Raw genomic sequence first — 23,617 nt, 5'->3', positions numbered from 1 at the left:
TTAGAAGGAAGAAATCGATGATGGCCCATATACATGACCTTCCTACAGTGTTTCAAATACATGCTGTCTGTGTCGTCTAAATAGTCGGTGCGGGCCCGATATCCCTTGTTTGTCTGTCCTAAAAGGTTACTTAGTGCAGGCCAATCATTGATGGTTACGAACAACAATACTCATAAGTCAAAGCTCTCTTGTTTATCCTCATCCCACACACATACACCTTCTTCCTTCCAGACTAGTAAAAGTTCATCAACCAACGGTCTAAGGTACATGTCAATGTCGTCACCAGGTTGTTTTGGGCCTTGGATAAACACCAACATCAGAATGAACTTCCGCTTCATGCATAGCCAAGGAGGAAGGTTGAACATATCTAGGGTCACAGGCCAAGTACTATGACCACTACTCAACTCACCAAATGGATTGAATCCATCAGTACTTAAACCAAACATTATGTTCCTTGCATCATTTTCAAAGTCCGGGAATGCTCTATCAATTGATCTCCATTAGGCCCCATCTGCGGGATGTCTAAGCATCTTATCTTGCTTACGTTCTTCTTTGTGCTATCGCATCAACTTAGCATTCGCCTTGTTTCTGAACAAACGCTTCAAACATGGTAGTATAGGTAAATACCTCATCACCATTGTGGGAACTCTCTTCTTGGGAGGCTGCCCCTCGACATCAACAGAATCATCTCGCCTAATCTTATACTGCAGCGCTCTGCACACAGGACAAGCATCCAATTTCTCGTATTCATCACCACGATAGAAGATATGGTCATTAGGGCATGCATGTATCTTCTGAACCTCCAATCCCAGAGGGCAAACAATCTGTTTAGCTTCATATGTTGTGGATGGCAATTCATTATTCTCGGGAAGAATGTTCTTTACAATTTTCAATATCCCCTGAAATGTCTTATTAGACACACTATGTTTGGCCTTCCATTGCAGAAATTCTAGTGTGGTATCTAGTTTTTTATGCCCCAGCTTATAACCTGGGTACAACAATTTTTTATGATAATCTATCATGTTCTATAACTTTTCTGATTCCTTCTCAGTTTCGCAATCTCTGTGTGTATCCCGTAGCACCTGACCAACATCATCAATAGGGCTGTCTTCTAGAAACTCATCTTTATCAGCCTCGCCCATTGTAGTATCTGCAAAAGCTTGGCCTGCAGCCAAGTCCGGAATGTTGTTATCATCCTCCTCTTCTTCGCCATCTTCCGTTATAACCCCTCTTTCACCGTGCTTGGTCCAAACCAAATAGTTAGGCATGAAACCGTATCTAAACAAGTGGATGTGAACAGTCCCCCAGGAAGATTAGTCCTTCTTGTTACTGCATTGGAAGCATGGACAACGTATGAACCCGTTCTCTGACTTGTTGGCTTTGGCCACTTCGAAAAAATAATGCAAGCCACCAACAAACTCCTTGGTCCATCTATCCGCGTTATACATCCATTGCCGATCCATCTGCATTGTATTATGTGAGAAATGGACATAGGTCTTCCTATTAGATAAAGAACTTGATCAATATTCATAATTTACACCAATCAATCTTCATAAAGAAAAAAAATTCACATGAAAATTACACCATTGAACATTCATAACAATCACTAAAGATACATATAAATATTACACTCATAACAAGAAAATAAAGATACATATACACTAAAGATTACAGACGCTCCATAGTGGACTTCACGTAGTCAATTATCCTAAAATAATGGTACACCATAGCAGAATGTTCGCCCGCCAAGCCATCTCTACACTTAACTCAATCTTCTCCGAAGTCTATCGAGAGTCACCTCCACATATCCAGTACTAGAAAATAATGGTACAACAGAAAATCTTTGGATCCACATACTCGGGCTAAATATCATAAAGGAATCTTGAAATAATTATCCAAACCTCTTTTGGAGCAAGTGCCACATTCTCATAATAGAAGTGTGGTGGCACAGACACAATAGCTCATCTAGGCAAAAGATCTGTTCACTAAGCATGGCCCATGGTGGCAAGCCAAAACTAACCAAAAGCCGCTAGGTAAAGGTCACTGAATATATCTTTGCGTGAAGAGGATATTGGGTTAGCATACTTCTATTATGAGAATTAGGCTCCAAAAGTCATTTGTGATACTATTTCAAGATTCTTTTATGAGAATACTATTTCAAGATTCTTTTACGATATTCAGCCCGAGTTTGTGGATTCGAAACTCTTCTGTTGTACCATTATTTTATGGTACTAGAGGAGCGGAGGTGACTCTCCCTAGACTTCAGAGAAGATTGAGTTATGGGCAGAGAATAGCGTAAACACATTTATACCATGTGCATACACTGTTAACTAGGATAGGAGGAACGGAGATGGTACATCCATTGTCGGTCCATCTGCATTGTATTATGTGGAAAATGAACATAGGGCTTCGTATAGTATTATTATTTATAATATTTAGTTCTTGCATTAAACATGAGATAAATAAATTATTGGTCAAAGAAATACAATTTTTGTTAAATAACAGTGACATGAAAAATTATAGCAATGACCAAATTCTATTTTCTTACATCTACAATTTATTTACCTTAATTTTATTACAATAACTAAATATTAAAAACATATTTACTCTATTTTTTCTCATACCTAATATTGATCAAGTTCTTTTAACTAATACAAATCATATATAACAAGCAAGCTATCCATCAAATTCTAGCTCAAAAATATGTATAAATAAAAATCGTCTCCATTCTCCCTCATTCTAAAAAAACTCATTTTTCTCCCTCTCTAAAGCATAAAAAAAGCATAATAATAATAAATGAAGGGAGGATGAAATAGCTAACCTTCACAATACTAGGGGAGGAAGAAGAGCTCTCGGTTTGGTAATTTTATAGGGGAGGAGATTTTGTCCTGGTTGGAAATTCCAACCGGGACAAAATACCACCCCTTTTGTCCCGGTTGGAAATTCCAACCGGGACAAAAGACCCCCTTGTCCCGGTTGTAATTACCAACCGGCGGTTGGAATTACCAACCGGGACTAAACCTTTTATCCCGGTTGGAATTTCCATCCGGGACAAAAGGATCCGGCCGTCGGTGCGATATTTCTAGCCGTTACAACCGGAATTAAAGTGGAGCTTTATTCCCGGTTGGTCTGCTTGCAACCTTAGCCCATCTTGTCATCTCGGCGCACCTTGATAGCTTGGTCCAACACCTCTCCTCCTAGTCACGCAGTCTCCTGCTTTCGAAGTCCATGCCCTAACCTTATCCTCAAGCTAGCTCCTGCACTCAGCACATCCAACAGCAGCGCGCTCGCGACCGTGCTAGCGTGCCAGCCTCCACATGGTGCAGGCAAGGCATGGATGCATTGTGCTTCTTCGATTTGGTAGCTGCGTGGTGATTGATGAAGATGAGTTGGGATTGAGGGAGAACAATGTGACATGAGCTTCGGTGAAAATAGAACATCACACAAAACTAGTCAACACCAAATACGTGGTTTCTGTATTTTGCTTACATCGATCCGTTTCCTCTGGGTCCAACATAAATTTTCTGTGCACTGATAAAGCTGAACCGAACTCGTGTGACACCGAATGCCCCCCCCCCCCTATTTGAGATTTGAGAATATTCAAGGTGATGCTGATGCTAACTTCAGGAGTAATATAATACTCCTATTCGTTTTTTTGTTCTTCAGCAGTGGTGTTGCTTGATAAGTTCAAAACCCATATCCTTTTTATTATAAAAATGTAAAATGACATGTCCAACAAACACAAAAAATATGTCTTTGCGTGCTTATTGGATGACTCACTGATTATGAGGTATATAATTTTGATAGATACGGAGTTCACTACTGGTGTGCCTATTTAAACCCACATGCACATTTTGTATCCTAAATGCCAGTCCTGCATGTAGGAAGAATGGCAATTCTTTAAATACCTAGAAATAAATATGTTGTGCTACTGCTCTATGTCATCTTGCAGTCTTCCTATGGCATTTTCTTATTTGCCCCTTCCAAGAACAAAACAATGAACCCGTTGCTTGACATGGGTGCTGTGGTGTTCTTGCATTGTCAGTGTAAAATCAGATATGGGAGGTACAGGACAAAGGAGGAGGTGGCAGGGAAAGGGGAGTGGGTTGGCCTGGAGTGGAAGGGAATGGGGAAATGGGAGGGCCATTGTTGGGCGGATAGGAAAAATAAAAAGGGGTTGTGTGGGGAAGAGTTTTTGCCGGACTATGAATGGAAAAGAAAAAAAGAAAGAGGGAAATTAGTTGGTGGGTTAGGTTGAAGAAATCTTGGCTCAAAGTAGTGTTTAGGGACTTTAGTTTAAGGGTTTTTAAGGCTTGAGTTTATTCAATTTGAATAGGTTTTGGAACCCTCTAGATAAATGGTTTAGAACAAACACATGCAACACTCATGCCAGAATTATAAGCATCATTTGTATTTAAAAATCTTTTTGATCATTTATAGACTAATCAAATAAGGAAAAAACATGACTTTGCTTCAAAATTCAAAGTGGCTCAAATTTAGAATATCCACATCCGCATCTTGCGGTGCCAGTGAGTCAAATATGTAGGCCACAAACATAACCCGTTGGTATCACTTAGGTTTGTTCTATATGATCGACCATGCGAATGATATGAAGCACATTGCTGTCACTAAAAACTAAAAGATAATTCTGTTTAGAACAAGAAAAATACAACTACGCAAATCATTTCCATAGGCAGGTGATATAATCGCCCACCAATAGAAATTTTTTCCTATGAAGTGCATATTGGACGCCCAAAAATTAAATGTTTTGGCGCCCTCTTGTTTTCGCACCACCAAGCTATCATCCCGCCACCATTGTCTATAGCCACTGTCGTCCGTACCACCATTCCAATCCCCCATAGGGCCTTCATCTCTGACTAATGATAGTTCCGTCCATCATTTTCCCTCTCTACCTTGCTTCTCCTCCACACCCCACGCTGCCACCTTCTCCGCGGTGCCATCGCTGCTGTCTTGAATGAATGCTGTCACCCCCTCCCCTTTCCCTCCTATCACCACCGCTTCTCTCTCCTGGTGATGTCTTCCTTGGCCCCTGGCCATTTCCCCGTAGCGGCAGGCATCCTCTACCACCTCCGCGAGCCAACTCTACGTTGTCCAACCATTGACGTCCACGATCGCCTGCCTCCTCATTCTACTACCGTTGCCTCCACCGGCATGGTTTCCTTTTTCGTTTTCCCTTTTTTGTTTGTTAATGTAAATTGTTGTGTTTTGATTATGCGATTATTGTGTAGTTACAAAATTAGTCATGTAATAAGTTGAAACATAGGTATGCAATTGGAAAAAATGTAGTTATTATGTAACTAGAAAATATATTTTTGTGTATTTAGTAAAAAACTATTAATTGAAAATGTTGGCATATAATGACACAAAATATAGTAATTATGTAATTGGTTAAAATTTAGATATGTAACTAGAAGAAATGCAGTTATTATGTAATTAGTAGAATGTATATATGTATCTGCAAAAATGTAGTTATTGTATAATTTGTAGAAATATAACTACAAAACTGTAGTCATTACACTACTAGAATGTAGTGATGTAATCAGAAAATTTTACTAAGTAAATATGTAGTTATTAAGTAATTCAAAAAATCTTGTAATTTATTGATGAAATTATGAATATATGTGACACATAAAAAATTACAGAGGGGAATATGTTCATGTTCATGTTCGTTCCTATATTGTATGTTATCTATATAATTTGGTAGAAAATAAATAATTTAAATTAGAGAGAATTTAGATATTAAAAATTAGCACGAAACATTATGATTTCCCTCGTACGTGCTGGCATGAAAACCTGTTTCGGTGATATGCCCGCTACCACGGACCTATACGAATGAGGGTACGTTTTTCATGCCGTGGCAGAACTGACACGAAAAATATGATAAACATGCCGGTGCACTTTTCCATTGGTTAGGATATGTTATTATTCTATCGGCTTTCGTTGGGCGCCGGTACGCTTGATTACCTAAATCTACCGGTGGTTATTAAGCGCTGATGTGTATGGGGTCATAGTCCTAGTGGTGTCTAATTACGCCACCACTTTTGTTAACATATTATTACCGGTGTAGGTGAGCGCCGGTTAGAATACTATCTTTAGCCTAAAAAATCTTGTCCATCATATCGTTCGATGAGTACTAGATACGCATTGTTATGAACGAATTGCACACACAACATATGCATATTCAACGGAATGTGAAAGTGTACCTGCTAGATGTTCATAACAACATATGTACTATCTCATAGCTTTGTCATCATTTGATCATCCATTTCAAATCACATGCTCATGCAGAGATATAAAGATAAATAGACCTAAAGCACTATGCTTGCAGTTCATCATCAGATAAGTTCATCAACATAGATAAGCAATGCATCACCACAGAACTAGATCTAAACTAAGTAGTTAATCAGTACCATGGAGAATGATAAAGCCTAAAAATAGTAAAAATTAGCAATTCATTCATAATAAAATCCTGGCACTTACATCACCGGATTACACCACGGCCACTGCAATGGAGGTCATGGTCCGCGGCAACGGCTCTACATGGTGAGGAGAGGTGGAGGAGTGGCGAGTGGCGGTGGAGGAGAGGCGGTGGCGGGTGTGTGTTCCAAGCTTAGGGTTAGGTGTCCCCTCTCCTATATATAGGTGTAGGCACTCATTCTATGCGGCTGTGTTGTAGACCGGTTAGAATATATAATCATTCTATGCAACTGTGTTCTAGATCAGTTAGAATGGTGTTTATATAAGAAAAATTTTGAAAATTTAATGTACGCAAGCGAATAATTCATAACACTAAGTATTAGTAATTGTTTAGCCGGCATCAACAGCTTGAAATTTAAACTAACATGAAATGGACTAAAACAACATACACGCACGGCCGACCTCAAGAAGCTGAGAGTAGGCCTCGCTGATGACGAGCTTCTTGACGAAGTGCAACGTCACATACTCGTTCCATCACGCCCAGGACTGCCCATGGAACCTGGCCGCATCCTCAGGCGAAGGAAGCTTGACGTAGAAAATATGGCCGTGATCGTCATCAACCATGATCTTGCAATTGTAGTGGCCCACCGCCTGAGCGACGCAGACGCTTGTGGTGACGAAGGGCGCGAAGTGGTCCCTCGTCACGTTGGTGATGACGATGAGATTCTGATCTCTATCCCACACCAGAAGCTCCTGGAGGACATGGTGAGAGACAATCATCTCCTCAACTGGTGCTGGCGCCACCATTCTCTGCCTCCCCTGTAGCATTGGATCGTCATAGGGTCAATAATAAAATCAAAGTAATATATGGAGCGGATGATCGGCATAAGAACAAGCTGATAACAAAAGAATGGATCGATGTGGACACCAAGAGTAACACCGGATGAGCACAGAACAATAGCTATATATGTGGCAACAAACTTGCAATGCAAGATGATAGCATTCAACCTTCCAGGTTCATGAATCCACACTGCACATGCTCCGAGAGAAGCCGATGAGTTATTTCTATCTGTCCACACACTAACGCTCGTAGCCAAATCGGTCAAAATTCACACAGCTACATTAAATAACTATTCTATAATCGATTTAATTCTAAGCTAGCTAGAATATACAAATAACTATTCTATAATCGATTTAATTGTAAGCTGGCTAGAATATACAAATATATGTGCCAGTGCTAAATTGCATCGGCACTGCCATTTGTGTAATAAAAAGTAAAAAAGTAAAGCTATTAGAATACGAGCAAGTTAATTATTTATCTAAATTGAAACCAGTTCGTTGCAAATAAGTACATATATAACAATTTATTTAAACATATACAATGGATCAACATATCTGCCTAGGACGTCCGCTTAACTCATGGTTAGTGTGTCATGGATTCGGAATTTCTTCACACGTGTGAATGCAACGAACTTCTCGTAGAAATACCAAGTGTGACCATGCAGTTTGACGACATCCGCAGATGATGGAAGTAAGGTGAGGTAGGGGTCGGCGATGCCTGATTCCCCATCATCGTCCTTCGTGATCTTTCAGTCTTTATATGTGCCCACGCACGTGCCAATGCACTTGCTTGCGGTAACCAAAGGATCGAAGCGATGCTTCAACACGTTGGCGACCACAACGTGATCCTGATCGCCATCCCATATCTTATATCAAAATGATGCAGGACGCAGCGAGAGATGAACATCTCCGCGATAGTCTGGCGGCGTCGCAGCCATTATTGCTTTGATCTTCGGTAAGTATAAATGTAGAGATGGAGTGAGATCGCAAGAGACTTTTGGTGTGCAAGTAGATCCTGCAGATACTTGCATATTGGAGTAGTCGGGCCTTTAAATGTAGAGTGGAAGGGATATGAACTGGTGGAACTACTCGATTTCACACCCCATCATCGAAGAGATCATAACGACTAACTCTTCACTCTCGACATCACACCCCTCGCCGCCAAAAGATACCTCTTCAAGTTCTCTCAACTATTGCGCGCGTACCCATTCAAATTCATCCCAATCAGTTAAAATTCAAACCGCTACATTTGATAACTATTCTAATTGGTTGATTTTCAAACCAGCTAAAATATTTAAATATATGTGCCAGTGCATATTGACACCGATAAGTTTAAGTAAACGTGCTGGTGTGAAACAACACCGTCAAGTTAATATGAAACAACACCGTCAAGTTAATATCTTTATTTGAGTCAGTTCGTGTTTGCGCTGATGTAAATAGACTAAACGCACCAGTACGATTTGGTTTGGCCCGGCACGTATGAGCCGGTACGAATGACGTTCTGTGCAGTAGTGTTATGAAAAGTTGCTCTCTTATCCTAGGAGTATGTGAAAAATGCCAGTCTCTCAGTGCGACCACAATGTATTTGGACCAACTGGTCCAAATAGGTGGGACCAATGTCAGGTGAACTTTAGTTATGGAATCTACACAATGGCTAAGGTCTAGATAGGGTCCATATGAAAATAGAGGGAGAAGAGAGAGTACTAATACTTTATTCCATAAGGGCAGCTGGTATATGGATCACTTCACAATGCTATGGACTAGTTGTAGAATTGCTTATTCGCTATGGACTGCTTTTGGGAAACATTGTGATCGCCCTTAATACGGACTACCTTGGATTTGTATTTTTCATTGGAGGCCCCTTATGAGACATGCTCTTGACCCAAATGCTAAATATACATTTTACTGGAGGTTCTCCTCCTCCCGGTCGACGACACGTGCATGCGGATATACAATCCATGCAGACCCACCATCTCCTCCCCACATGAAGATAAGCCCATCACCCTCTCTCTTTCCTTTTTCTCATGACTCTTTCTTTTTCCTTCATTTTCGGAAGCGGCAACGACCAGTGGCAAGCGGGGGAGCGCGTAGCGGCAATCTTGGCCATGCAGCCCGCAGCCCGAGAGCCCGGCACGAAGTCCGTAATTTTAGCCCGTACCTAACCCGGCCCGGCCCGTAACTCTTCGGACTCAGGCTGGCCCGACCCGCATCATCGTGCCGGGCGTGGGCCGTTGCCTCGGCCCGATGGGCGGCACGGCCCGGCACGAAAACGCACCCGACCCGTTGCCGGCCCGTCAAGCGAATAGCAGGCTGGCCCAGCAGCAGCCGGAGCAGCCCACCAACGGTCGGGAGGGGGGCATATATAAGCCCCCCGCGGCCAGCCACGCCCCCCCTTCGCAAACCCTACCCTATTCTCCCCTCCGCCCGCCACCTCCTCGCCTCCTCGTCTCCTCCGCTGCACTCCAGGCTCCTCGCCTCCTCGGCTCCTCCTGTCCCGGCGACGGCCGACGGCGACCGGCGCGCCGCCTCCTCACCTCGACTACTCCGCTCCCGGCTCACCTCCTCCGTGTCCGCGTCAGTGTCTGCGTTCGCACCTCTGCCTGAGGCCTGACCGCCTCCCTGGCTCCCTGCCTTCCTGGTGCCTTCTGCCTTGCCGGCTTGCCACCGGCACCGGCGCACCGCCTCCTCGCCTCGACTCCTCCGCTCCCTGCTCCTTGACTCCTCCCGTCCTGCCTCCTAGAAAAGGATATGCTGTGGGAACAGGTCAAGCAACATTTCATATTTCCTGCTTGATATATTGAAAAGGATGTGAAAGCGTGAGCGCTGAAGAAGATGGCCACACCATTTCAAACATTCAAGAAATTTCTAGTTTCAAAGTACATTAAGGAGGACAAAACTCCAGATTTCAACGAATTTCCAAAGTTGAGCGGCCACTGGGAGGCATTTGTCGAGTACAAGAGGAGCCACGACGGTCAGCAAAAAGTCAACACCAACATTGAAAATGCTAGTTGTAAGAGAGAGCACCATAAGCTAGGGTGAGGTGGTTACAAAACAGCAGTGCCCAAATTTCAAAAGATGGAACAAGACCTCCTCGAACGGGGTATCGTACCAGCAACTCATGAATGGAGCCAACGAGCTAAAAATTGGTTTTTCTCTCATGGAGGCAAACTGAACCCAGAGGATGGGACGTTGAACTTAACTAAGGAAATACGTCTCAAGGGCGAACAGCTCGCTAAGAACATTGAAGATGTTAAGGCTGGGAGGTTGGTGGTGGATCGAGAAATGGATGAGCTCACATTGACCCTCGGGAATCCTGAGCACCCAGGACATGTCCACGGGTTCGGGATCGTTCCGTGGAAGTACGGTTTCAAAGAAGACAGAGACTCCTACAGAAGCCGCAAGCAAAGAAAGGATCGGGCTGAGCAGAGCTGGCGGCACAACCTAGAATCTCAAGTGCAATCTATGGAACAAAGAATGCATGATGAAGTCAATTGTCTAGGGGCCCTTTCACAATCAAAAGCACAGCCCGATCCACAAAACCAACAGTTCGTTGTTGATTTCATCAGGCAACGCACCTCCTATGAGCTGCATGTACCGGTCGGCAACCTGACTGTTAAGGTATACTCTTATACATAATTAATATTTATGCAATAATCTTCTCAATCCATCGATCCACCACGCCTCAGGATTCATAACATCTTTATTTCTGCTATATGTACAGGTAGCGTGTGCGAGTACCTTACCAAGCTGGGCAACGCAGGCGAGCCATGGCATAGAGATTCCACCTGGCTATGCTAGTGTCTCAGTAGAGCAGCTTGTTGATCGGCAATATGAAGGCTATGAGCTCCAGCTCCCGGGGGGCATTGGGGAGAGGACATTAGGAGATGCAGTTCAAGGAGGCATCATTCTATGGTGCAAACGCTACATCATCATCCTGGGCATGGAGGCAGCACCCCTCCTGGAAGAACCCGAGCCACAACCATCTCCTCAAATGGCAAGACTGACTTCTCCACCACGGTCAATTCCAGGACCATCATCACCAGGACCATCAGCACTAGGACCTTTAGCTCCAGGACTGTCGTTGATGCATGCTCGAGCAAAGTCTCCATCTCCACATCCAGCTGGCAACGACGATGACAGCAACACTCCTCCTCGGTCACTGACGACGCCGGGAATAAGAGCAGTACCGAGCAAGGTACCTGCAGCCCCGAGAAAGAAACCTGCTAGAGACCTGATTATGAAGTTGCGACCAACGGCTCCCAAGCCAGCACATAAAAAGAGGAAAACAAATAAGGAGCCTGGATTGACTCCTAAGGAACGCTAGAATGCAATGACTCAAGAGGAACACTGGTCCGAAATCCAAGCAGAATGCAAGGACTTGTTCAGGAAAAGGGCTGAACAAAAAAAAGCAAGGGAGATGGAGCCACAACCAACTATTGATCCAACTAAATTACAATTTTTTCAGAAGATGTCACATTCAAACAAGGAGGCGATGAATATAGGGAAAAAAAGAAAAGTAAAGTCATCTTCAACTATTGTTGACCGCCACCTTCATCATCTACCAGAAGGAGACGCTAGAAGGATAGCAGCAATGCCCAAGTCTCAACAAGATCAAGTATTGCAATTCATGGAAGAATTTGGAGTGGGACTTGATCTATGTATAGAGCTAGGTGGTCACGAGCCAGCAGCTTCACAGCCATTTCAACCGAGATGGACGTTTGAGCTAGGAAAGTCTCTGGTAAGGCCGAAGTTGGTAGGGAGCCTATCAGCGAAGATGTACGAATTCCATGAATGGTACATGAAGACGTCCGCCGACTAGACTTCCATGTTCGCCCTTAAGGTAAAACCGATAGATTTTTACGGCGAAGGCAAGAAATGCTGTGGCGGAACCGCCCTAATTAACTTAGCTAAAACACAATTAAGTCGCCTGACATGGGATCATGTGGTTTAATCAAGTTAACTCGGCAGTTTATCGGATTTCATCCGATAAACCACTACACAGGACCGAGAAAGCATAGCTCACATGAAGGTGAGTGGTTCCAGAGAATACAATTGATCATCCAAATTAAACAAGTACATTAATTTATTACATCATCAGGTTCAAAATTCAAACATAGTTTGCAGAGTTCTTAAGCAGCGGAAATAAACCAACGGAAACTAGCGCCGATGTCGGACGTCACGACGAGGCCGATCATGACATCAATGAGTCATGTCCTCGCCGTTCGAGGAGGGATCCCACTCGACTGTCCATCAAGGAGGAAGCTGGGGAGGCCAAGTGCCACTTGCAACAAACTCAAATACGTCAACATCACCTGAAAGAGATATGCCACGACAAGGCTGAGCGACTACGCTCAACAAGACTTAACCGACAGGTGGTAACTACTCCACCAACTTCTGGACATGCAAGGCTTTTTGGCTGAGGGGTTTGTTTTTGCCAAAAGCAACTAGTGTAGGTCCTTACTTTCCATATCTTAGCCACAGGTTCTAAGTTCAATTACCAATCTAAGTTAGCAGCTATACTTAAACAAGCATAGTTTTCCAAGTAATTAGTACACATAACCATATTAGATCATCATCATCTTTCATTCTTACTCAGTGTAGCATAGCGATCAAGCAGTCCCAAACTGTGAGAGGCAAACGAATCGATTAGAATTTTTTTACCATACATGGTGAAACTAATCTCACGACATCTGCGCACCATGAAGGGTCGCTTCCTTTGTCGGCCGTCCCTATCAATCCTCAGACCCGTGTCGGGCCCACTTCCCTTGGTACAAGGCTCCATAAACCCGGCCTCTACCGTTCTATGACCGCACTTGTCACCACATGCGGCCGCAAGGGAACTTCATTCCAGAGACAGTGGATCGAACCGCTCATGTCCTAATTCAATCAGGTACTAGGCTTCCCCATCCCATAATAGGTATGAGATTAGTACTTTCAAACACTTGATCACGAACACCATCACTTTTCGACCTTAATCCAATTTCATGTAGACAGATGGGGCAATCCACCGACCACCAAAATAGTTCACAGAGGCCTGCCCCATCCACCGTCCTTATAGTTGTTGTAAAAATAAAGCAAGCAACTCCTATAACTCATGAGTGACAGGAAATCACTCGACTTTTATCGAGTCCTGTTTAAGCATTGCAACTACTCGGCCTATCATACTAGTGTTCAGATCAAAGGGAAACTAAGTCATGCATCTACGGTTTCAATCAACTCCTGGAACATAAATGCACAAACAAGCAGTCACTTGTATTGAAAGTATTTAAAGATAGGAGAAATCATGCTCCGGGGCTTACCTTCAAACGGGGTGGTAGCGAACTGGTCCTCGGCGTGCACGGGCTTGACTTCTGCAGGCGGCGACTCAGCTACGACTTCGTCTTCTGGTGCTGGGCGTAGCTCGTAGGTTCCGTCTGCGAGGTTCAGCTCTACACAAAATGCAATGCAAAGGTAAGACACTTAGACGGTGATTTCAACAGTACTTGCAAGGATTTCAATCCAAAACTGTAGCAAAACTATAGGAAAAGGTGCGAAACCTACTTTATTGGATTCTACTCGGAATGAGAATTCCAACCAAAATGATTTCACATTTTCTAATTTTTCCTCAATTTAAGATGTAATTCCCAAGTTTCTGACGATTTCATTAGAGTTAAAAGAGTCGGATCGGGGAAAACTTACGATTTGACCCTTAGACTTAAGGAATAACTATACTGGGATCCTCGGATTTAAGACAGAGAAGTCCTCGAAACTATACACAGATACCCTCGGTCAAAAGAAAAAGACACAACCGAGCCCTCGGGTGAGGCGGACAGCACTCGGGCGAGGCGGACAGGGTCCGGTCGCTTTCGCGGACGACTCAAGGTTGGGAAGAGCTGGAAAGGGGTCGGCAGCTCACCTCTGATCCTACTGACGAGGTATTGGGGTTGGGAAGAAACAAGTCGAGGCGAAACGAGTAACAACAGCGGCTCGGGTCGGCGTCACGGGAACTGGTGGCGTTGCGGCGGCGGTGGTGCTTCTTGTGGACAACAAGCAAGCTCTAGAGCTGCGCGAGAGGATCGCGAAGCGGCTGGTGGGGTCGGTAAGGCGCGGGGTTAGGTGGAAAGGGGGAGCTCCACAGAGAGCTCAGGCGGCGGCGCTTGAGTGCGAAGTAGAGGAGTGTGCGGCGGTGAGTGCGGTGGAGAAAAACAGAGCAGTTAGTGCGGCAATGGCGGTGGTGGCGAAGGGAACTCCAGTAAGAGACTTTGGTACTCTTTTATAGATGCGCGGAAGTGTTCGGAGGAAGGAAACGAGCTCGAGCGGGTGAGAGGATAAGATCGAGGGAGAAGAAGTGCTCTGTCGCGGTGGCGATTGGTCGGCGCCTCCATTGGCGAGCTCGGGCGCAATCTTGCCCTGGTTGGGCACCAAGGATTTGGGGCTGGGGCAAAGCGGCTTTGCTGGGCACGCGGATCTGCTAGGTCAGCGCGTGTGTGGTCGCGGCCATCAATGGCGGCGGTGCCATTGGCGGATAGGAGGGAGGGAAGGGCACTGCATGCGAGGGCGCTACAGGCGAGGTGACAGGATGAGCGGTGTGATGCGAGCATGCGCGGGACTAGTGGCTTTGCCGGGGCACGATACCGGCGAGGCGGGGGAAGGAGCTGTCACTGCCTGCGTGGTGGTTGGTGAAGGCGATAGCGTTGTGGGATGAGACGGGACAGAACGGAGGACCACGGGTCGTCGTTGCGCGCGACTGGGGAGCGAGGCGCGTCGACCCATCTTGTCACGGCCGTCGATTAGGCGAGGCGGCGCTCGCCAGCGAGGTCACGCCACGCGGCGGCGGCGCTCTGGAGCGTGGCGCACGCGCGCTCTGGCACTGTCTGGCCAACGGATCCGCGAGATCCTTTGCCGGGTCCATCTTCAAGCCTCTTGATCTCCCGATTTTCAAACTGCGCCACGTTGACTCCCTTTACAAGAGTTGTAGTACACAGACCAAGGTCCAACTTTTGTAATTTGACCAAGTTCAAAAACATGGTGGATTTGGAGATTCAAAGCTCCACAGTTTGGAGAAACGCCAGTTTCCGAGACTTAGAGAAAAACGGCTGCTTGGCTGGTTTTCAGGGTTCGAGGCTGACTTGAGCTGCAGATCTGGGAAGCTTCGGAGGTGAATTGGACCAAGGTCCAATTAGCAAAATTGTTGTAGGAACTTAGTTCTCCAACTTTTACAAAGGGACTTTCTGATGTTCTGCTCAACTTTTAAGAGATAAACCTGCCCTAAGGCGCTAGGTCAGGCGGATTTTCCAGACTTAGCCGGAATGGCTAAAGGAGGCTGAGTTGACCAAACTAAGAGACTTTGACCTGGATTTTGGACAAAACAACATAGATTGGTATACCGGATTTTTGATGGGCTTCTTGTGAGGGAAAAAAAAGGATACTTCCACTTGCCTGAAAGTTGCCAAAGCTCTTCTTTAAGCACTAGTGTCTTGTCCTTACGATTAAAACACCGTTTAAGCACCCAGGTTGTTACAAATGCCTTTGGCTGGAATTCAAAGATATATACGAAGTGTACCATCAAGATACTCTAGACGTCTCTCTCATCAGCGCCTGGGCTCTGTAAGTATCCGTTTATCTTTGTCATTATTTTTTATGCATGTGTTGCCCTACTAGCTTTGTCTTCCTTTTTATGTAGGCAGCTAATTCAGAAGTGCCGACAAGAAGGATACTTGCATGTTGGCTTCATAGATCCATTGTAGTTAACCAAAACCCAACTACGAGATTTTACAGATAAAACGTTGGTGGAATGTTTCAATATGCTGGACCTTCAAGGTGGTAAGAGCTACATACTATTTCCATACAACTTCAAGTAAGTGTTTGTATGTGCATATACCATCTATCTTAGTATCTTTTTCCTTATCTGACTAATGAATATTTACGGACATAGTTACCACTGGATCCTAATAGTAATTGAGCTTGATAGAAGCCGAGTTACCGTCCTCGATTCCTTGAGGAAACCACTAGCGGAGTACCAAGAGATTCAAGACATTCTACACTTGTAATTAATAATTCTGGACCTTTATCTCAATACAAAAGTGTGTTTCCTAAATTTTCACCTAATACTATACATTGATGTAGGGCATGGAAACAATTCATCAAAAAACGACGCCAAGGTGCATTCCAAGAACAACTTACATGGGACACAGACTTCCCAATATGTATGAAGTTTGCATATTTTGTACATTTTATATGACGAATATTTTATAACTTGTTTTTTTCCCACTGAAGTGCTTAAGACAGGAACAAGGGAATAATCTATGTGAGTACTATGTCTGTGAGAACATGCAAAGTTTCTGTCACACAAGGCCAGGTTGACGCCGCAGGAAAAACAGGAAGGACATAATATAAAATAATACTATTAATAGTTAATTGTTTTCTATCTCCTTATATTTAATTGTCCGTGTAACATTATTCACTTCCAAATTATAGATGTATAATATTGGAGACAAGATCTTGGAGAAGAAAAGAATAGACACAATATGCGAAAGTCTCGTAGGATTCCTGCTGGACGAGGTGATAAATCCACAAGGAGAGTTTCATTACGGTGGATGAAATTAAGAAGCATCGAGCAACATCTCGACGGGAAGACCTCGACGAAGATCCTAGAGCTATATAGCTAGCTAGCTAGGAATTAATTGTATTGTATATATATACTAATCAAGAATTGTACATATACTAGGTAATTGTATAAGAATTGTTATGTAATAGTTAAATTGATTCGTTTAAATACTATATATAGTTCGATTGATTTCATTAGTTATAAAAAAACTCTTAACTAACTAAAGGGGTACGTGATGCACGAAATTATAGGCACCATGCAGACGCCTGCATGACGCTGTATACACGCACTTTACTCCCGGTTTGTAAAAACAAACCGGGACTAAAGGGGTCTGTCCAGCGCCTGACGTGGCAGCCCCGTTAGTCTCGGTTGGTTTTACAAATTGGGACTAAAAGATGGTCTTATATCCCGGTTCATGGACCTATGATAAAAGACTGCCCCCTTTTATCTCGACAGGTTAATCCCGGATGCATTTCGGAAGATATGCACCCAACGAACCGGTACTAATACCCAATTCTCTAGTAGTGAAAGTTTGTAAGAAAAAGTTTTCGTATAGCATTGTTCTTCATTGAAAATTTTGTTCATACTTTGTGCTGACATTTTTTTAAAAAAATATTTTTTTTGTTCTTTGCATTTTTTTCCAAGCGCAAAAGTTTTTTCGTTGATTTGGTTCTTAATTTGTAGTCTCAAAATCTCTGGTGGTGGGCGGCGCGCACAACACAGCATAGCAGCAGTAGGACGCGGGAGACTTGGAGGTTTGGAGGCCCTAAACCATCACCCATGTTGCACCTCCTCTGTACCGGTCTGCGGAAGGGTGGTGCTGCTCGCAGCATCCATGCGCGCAGTGTGTTGTCAGCATGCTGTCCGAGATCGACCTGACGGAAGCCTCCGTCCGGTCCCGTAAACTTGCTATGCCCGCGCCTGAAAATTCATTTTCGAAGATAGTCTCTCACCCGCTTGTGGAAAATGGTCATTTTCACATGCATTTGACCAATGACGATCCGCATAGCCGCCTCTAGAAAATAGAAATAGCTTTTGGCGGCATGCAAAAATGTGTAGCGTTTTACAATGGTGAGGTTGCTCGCACCTCAAAACGGGAGCCGCCACACCCAGCCTGCAGCAGCTCCCAACGGATACCGGCGTTGCTAAAACAGTGGGTTTGGCCCTGTTTGTCCCGCGGTTTTGAGCTGGAATGGGACATGCCGTTTAACTTACAATATGACTGCTAGCGTGATACCAGGCGCTGATGTTTGGTTTATTGCCCCAAAATATCCCGTGGAATCTCTTGCTACACTTTAGTACTTCGTTTGGTCCACTGGTTAATTCACCAGTCATAATGAAACGTCTATACGTAAGGCACTTGGGTTTTGATAATGATCAACTGGATTCTTTGTTTTGCCCAATGAAAGCAATTTGACTAGCAAACATAAAGTGGGTAGGGCGGATCTGCAGGCAAGCAGAACCCTCGGACTGGGCCGGCTACACCAGCGCCGGCCTTTGACTAGCAGGGCAACCTAGCTCCCAGTCCCAGGAGACGGTAATGGCGTCCTCGCCGCGGGTCTGCGTCACCGGAGGCGGTGGCTTCGTCGCCTCCTGGCTCGTCAAGCTCCTCCTCTCACGCGGCTACGCCGTCCACGCCACCGTCCGCGACCCAGGTATGTCTGCGCGTTTACATTCCAGCACCTGGTTCGTCTTGTCTCTTTGAATTGAATCAGCCGATCTATCGTGCTGCTGCATGCGTTGCAGATGATCCCAAGAATGCCTTCCTGATGCGACTCGACGGGGCTGAGGAGAACCTGCGCCTGTTCAGAGCCGACGTCCTCGACATCGACTCGCTGGCTGCTGCGTTCGCCGGGTGCGAGGGGGTCTTCCACATGGCGTCCCCTGTTCCGGGTGAGAAGATCGCTGATCCTGAGGTACGATACGTTCCTCTTTTTCATCGTTTGGTCTATACAAGCACAAATGGTAACTGTGTGCGGCTGTATTGTGACCCAGTGTTCAGAATTCGATGATTTGTGTTTTATGTAGACCTATAGATTATTACTCCCTCTAATAAAATACGACAACTGGCTTGTTCTACATATTTAAGAATTAAGATTAAAGGTAGTGCTAGTTACTGTACATTGTTCGCTGCATATCTCTCATTGCACGCGTACGAGGACTATGGAGCAGAGATAGGAGCTGATACGAATAGCAAGATAGGAGCTCATTTGACTATACTACTAGAGAAGCCCAACTTATTGGAGGAGAAAAACAGGAAAGAAGAACAGAGTTGGGGAACCATGCATACAAGATTAGGGTCCTTCCTGATCCTTCTGTACTACTTTTGTTAATTTAGTCCTATTTTCAGCAAATGCAATTCAACACTCAAAAGTAATCTCCATTGTACCCAGAAACGTGCATGGTTGTAGAGAAGAGACGAGGATGAGTGCGAGACAAGGGATATTTAGGACAAACGGTTCAACTACCGTGAGAAACATTCCTAGTTTTCCTTTGATACATACTATGAATAAGCAGGAATGGTCCTAGTGAATAGTCTAGGTATTCTGAGTAAAATCTTTTACAATCTCCAGCAGTGGGCGAACCTTCGTGCGAGGCTCCCCTTAGATCACGAGTTACAATCTCCAGCAGTGGGCGAACCGTCGTGCGAGGCTCCCCTTAGATCACGAGTTCCATCCTCCACGACGCCTTGCACGGGGACGGGCACGGGCACACGCACCAGCCCCTTACTGCAACACCTTGCCCCTTACTTGTTTACTACTCCCTCCGTCCTAAATTACTGTTTGTTTTGGCTTGTCTACATACATAGTTTTTTATATGCACCTAGACATGCATATCTACGTGTATATCAAAATATATGTATCTAGAAAAGCCAAAACGAATAGCAATTTTAGTACCGAGGGATTAACTCTCTAGTTGTTCCTGGACTCTGCTTAGAAGAAGAAATAAAGGTCACACCCCACGATAGCAGCGTGAGTGCAGGATTGCAGAATTCAGTACAAGAGTTCATCTCTGAAGAATTTACTTTGAAATTAGCTGGAAAAAACTAATCATGTACTAGCTCGCTAGCTCGTGTGATAATCTTCATCTTCCATGTTGACAATATCTAATATTTCAATCATAGAAATTGCATTTCGATAAAAGCGGCTTCAGACATGGGCTCAAATAAGCTACTCCCTCTGTTTCAAATTGTAGATCATTTTAGCTTTTCTAAGTGCATATATATTTGTGTGCATCTAAATATTGTGTATATCTAGATGTATACAAACATCTATGCACTAAAAAAGCTAAAACGACCTACAATTTGGAACGGAGGGAGTAACTATTTCCCCTCATCTAAATTCTACACCACATTACACAGGCTAAACTAACGGGTTAATGGCAGCTACGGCGCGCCAAAGCCGTGCTATATTTCTAGCAACATAATAGAGATGCCATGTCCAATCTCACTTCCTCCCACCATTTTGTCATCTCAAGTTAGGAGTTGCCTCCCAAGACCATCCGAAGTTCTTTCATAATCGTTCCATCGGCACTTGTCACTTCCAATTGTGCGTTGTCGGTTTTAATTGTGGACCCTTCAATGAAGCTCCCTTGGGCACTCCTGATTGGGATGTACTCCTGGAGTCTTTGCTTGTTCCATCCAGAGCGTGGCCTCCAGGCTCCGGCTCTCATCGGCTGGCTCCTTCAAGGGACCACCTTGGGTTGCTGTATCAACTTGCTTCCGGAGCTTGCGCTGACTGAATTTGACTTCATCTCCTTTTGTCGAGTGCATTGGGTGGTATCTGAAGACCAAATACTGTGGTATTTATTGTGAAAAGTATAGATATTTTCTGTCGCAATGATTATCATACCAATATGAGTAACGAAGAATTCTTCGGTTTCCGGTTCTGACTTTTATTTAAAAAATAAAAATATTCATTGTGCAGGAAGAGATGATGGCTCCGACTGTGAAGGGCACCGTGAATGTATTCGAGGCTTGCTCAGCTATGAATGTTAAGAAAGTCATACTCGTCTCATCTTTAGCTTCAGTCAGTTTTAACCCAAACTGGCCAGAAGATAAACTCATTGATGAGAGCTGCTGGTCCGACATAGAGTTCTGCAAGGAAAATGAGGTCAGAACTCTTTTCAAAATATCAACCCATACGGAAACCTGCCATTCTATAGAAGCAAAAAAAATCAATAGTTGAGAGAATGAAAGCTACCGTATACATTCAAATATCGAACATTATTTTTATTTATCTAAGCTAATTAAAATCTTAGTCATTAGCTAATACGAGGGCATTTTACTTGTTGTACCGCCAGAACTGGTACGCTCTAGCCAAGACAAAATCAGAAGAGATTGCCCTAGAATACGGCAAGAAGAATGGAATGCATGTTGTTACTGTTCTGCCTGGCCTCGTTTTCGGACCACTGTTGCAGTCAGTGGTGCTCAACACTAGCAGCAAAGTTCTTGTATATATGATAAAAGGTTGGACTATCGCGATTCGCAAAATTCATATTTTTTACCCTTCTCTCACCTGGATTCTTTTCTTTTCCACTCCGCCGCATCATTCAATCTATCACTGATGGATTTTTTTTTTACGAATATTACAGGAGGCCCGGATACAATGAACAACAAATTTTGGCCCATTGTGGATGTTCGGGATGTGGCTAATGCATTTCTTCTTGTATACGAGAAGGCTGAACCATCTGCAAGATACATATGCTCACTAGACCAAATGGACATAGTGGACCTGTTGGCTGTGATGCAGAGCATGTACCCTAACTACGGTTATGTGGACAAGTATATGAAATTCTTCACATCAAAACTTTGACAATGGAGATTCAGTTGCGCGCTACTCGGTTGCTTGTAGTACTAACACCATGTGTTTGTTGTCTTGTAGAATGGTCGACGTGGGTTGTAAGGTTGCAGTTACTACAGAAAAATTGAAGGATCTGGGGTGGGCACCAAGGGAACTCCAAGAGACACTGGCCGATAGTGTTGAGTGCTACGAAAATGCCGGTCTTCTAGCAGATGTGGATGGGAATCCATGCCGGCTTCCTTATTTCTACAGAATGAACACTGATGGATGAAACCCATCCCTCTCATAATACTGTAGCATTTGGAAAATGTGCAACCAAATGCAGCAATAAGGCAGGGACCGGACTCTTGGTTGCTGTATTTTATCCGGAATATGTGCAATCTGGCTGAACTTTGGTGCCATGAAACTGCTAGAGAGCCTGTGATTGGTGCTGGTTTCTATCTAAACCAGTAGCTAAATTGTATCTTATTATACATTATCATTTCCGGCTCCCGAAATGGCATCCTGGACCACCAGTGGTACTGTATGAACAATGATAACATCAACTCTGAAAACCAACATGCAAAGCGGATCAGGTGCACACAAGTTTTGGAGAACAGGTTACTGGAAAACTAAGGGCTTGTTTAGTAGGGTTATGGTTATGGCTGAAACGACTCCGGTGGAGCAGCTCTCTGATGGAGCTGAAGCTATTCTAAAAAGTATTTGGTAAAATAGTTTCTCCTGTAATTTTAGAATGAATGTGAGAGGTCAAATGTCCTATATACCCTTAAATATATGCTTTTTTTAATAGATGAATTGAATGTTTAAAATTAATTTATAATTTGAGCCCATTTGAATTTAAAAAATAAATGAAACAGGACTCCTCCCTCCTTATATTTTTTTCCTTCTCCTTATCTCTTTTTTCCTTTTTCCCCTTCTCCTTTTTCTTTTTTTTCCAACTTCTCGTTGCTGCCTTATCCAATGGACCGGTCCCCATCTCCCCAGTCTTCTCTTTCCTTCCGTCGCCCTTCTCCGCCTACCGCGCGCGCCCCGCAGCCGCCCTTCTCCGGCCGCCGCGCGCGCCTCCGGCCACCTGCTCCTCGCCGCCCTTATCCGGCCTGCTCTCCTGCCGCCCAAGCACCACCCACATCTCGACTTCTCCCCATTGTTCCAAGCATCTGCGGCCTCGGCAGAGGCGTGGATGCCGGCGGTGCTTGCGCCGGCTCCATTCAAGTCGAAGACGGCCGGTGGCGCGCCCGCGGCAGCCAAGGGGCGGCGGGCCTCCAGGTACATGGGGAATTTGGGGAAGCTGGTGGCAATTTCGGTGTAATTTTTGTCATCTCGTTGGGCAATTTGGTAATAGAACGCACGAAGATAGGGAGGGAGCAGCGGGGAGCCGGAATTTTTGGCTCCGTCTCCTCCGATCTGCTCGAGAGAGCGGGTTTTTTGGGGCTCCCTTGGTGGAGCTGTTCCGCTGGCGACTCGGAGCCCTGCCAAATGCCAAAGGGGGCCTAAATGAAGTTCAGATTTCTTGTTCTTTCATGCTGTTATGATGATTGATGAGGTGCCTTATGTGCATACCTGGAATACTATTATTACTCTGTTCAGTACACCTACATTGCTAAATTATGTATGAATTACAATAATGTTGTGCAGCATACTGGTAATGCATAATGTGGTGAAAACTAAAAAAATGCAGGAGTTCAAGAGCCCTCTATTTACCTATGCCTGAGAGTGAAGCAGGTGTTTCAATTTGGTATCTATACTCCTAATTATTTTCGCTGTTCAACTAGTAGCGAGAAAAGAGATCTAAATTATGTGATTAACCTCCTTAATGACAACTATTGGCCTAAACCAACCATTGACTATTTCATTTTTTTAGAAAATGGTCCATCCGGCCTCTGCAATAAACACACACAGCCATGTTCAGTCTTAAGCTCAATAGCTGATCATTAAAAGAGTAAACAAAAGG

General features: G+C 44.3%; 1 protein-coding gene across 1 annotated transcript; it reads left to right on the top strand.

The window, feature by feature from the left end:
- Window positions 1-18,274: 18,274 nt before the first annotated feature.
- LOC117833682 (cinnamoyl-CoA reductase 1) lies at window positions 18,275-23,303 on the top strand. Its single transcript, XM_034713273.2, has 6 exons — window positions 18,275-18,519; window positions 18,611-18,780; window positions 20,791-20,976; window positions 21,167-21,332; window positions 21,458-21,647; window positions 21,748-23,303. Exons 1-6 carry the CDS (start codon window positions 18,405-18,407, stop codon window positions 21,935-21,937), a joined length of 1,017 nt encoding a protein of 338 aa, XP_034569164.1. The 5' UTR covers window positions 18,275-18,404; the 3' UTR covers window positions 21,938-23,303.
- The last annotated feature ends 314 nt before the right edge of the window (window positions 23,304-23,617 follow it).

The sequence above is a fragment of the Setaria viridis genome, chromosome 8, assembly GCF_005286985.2.
Source record: "Setaria viridis chromosome 8, Setaria_viridis_v4.0, whole genome shotgun sequence".
NCBI classification, from domain to species: Eukaryota; Viridiplantae; Streptophyta; class Magnoliopsida; order Poales; family Poaceae; genus Setaria; species Setaria viridis.
Note: the sequence above shows the minus strand (reverse complement) of the source record. Positions and strands in the feature narration are given on the sequence as shown.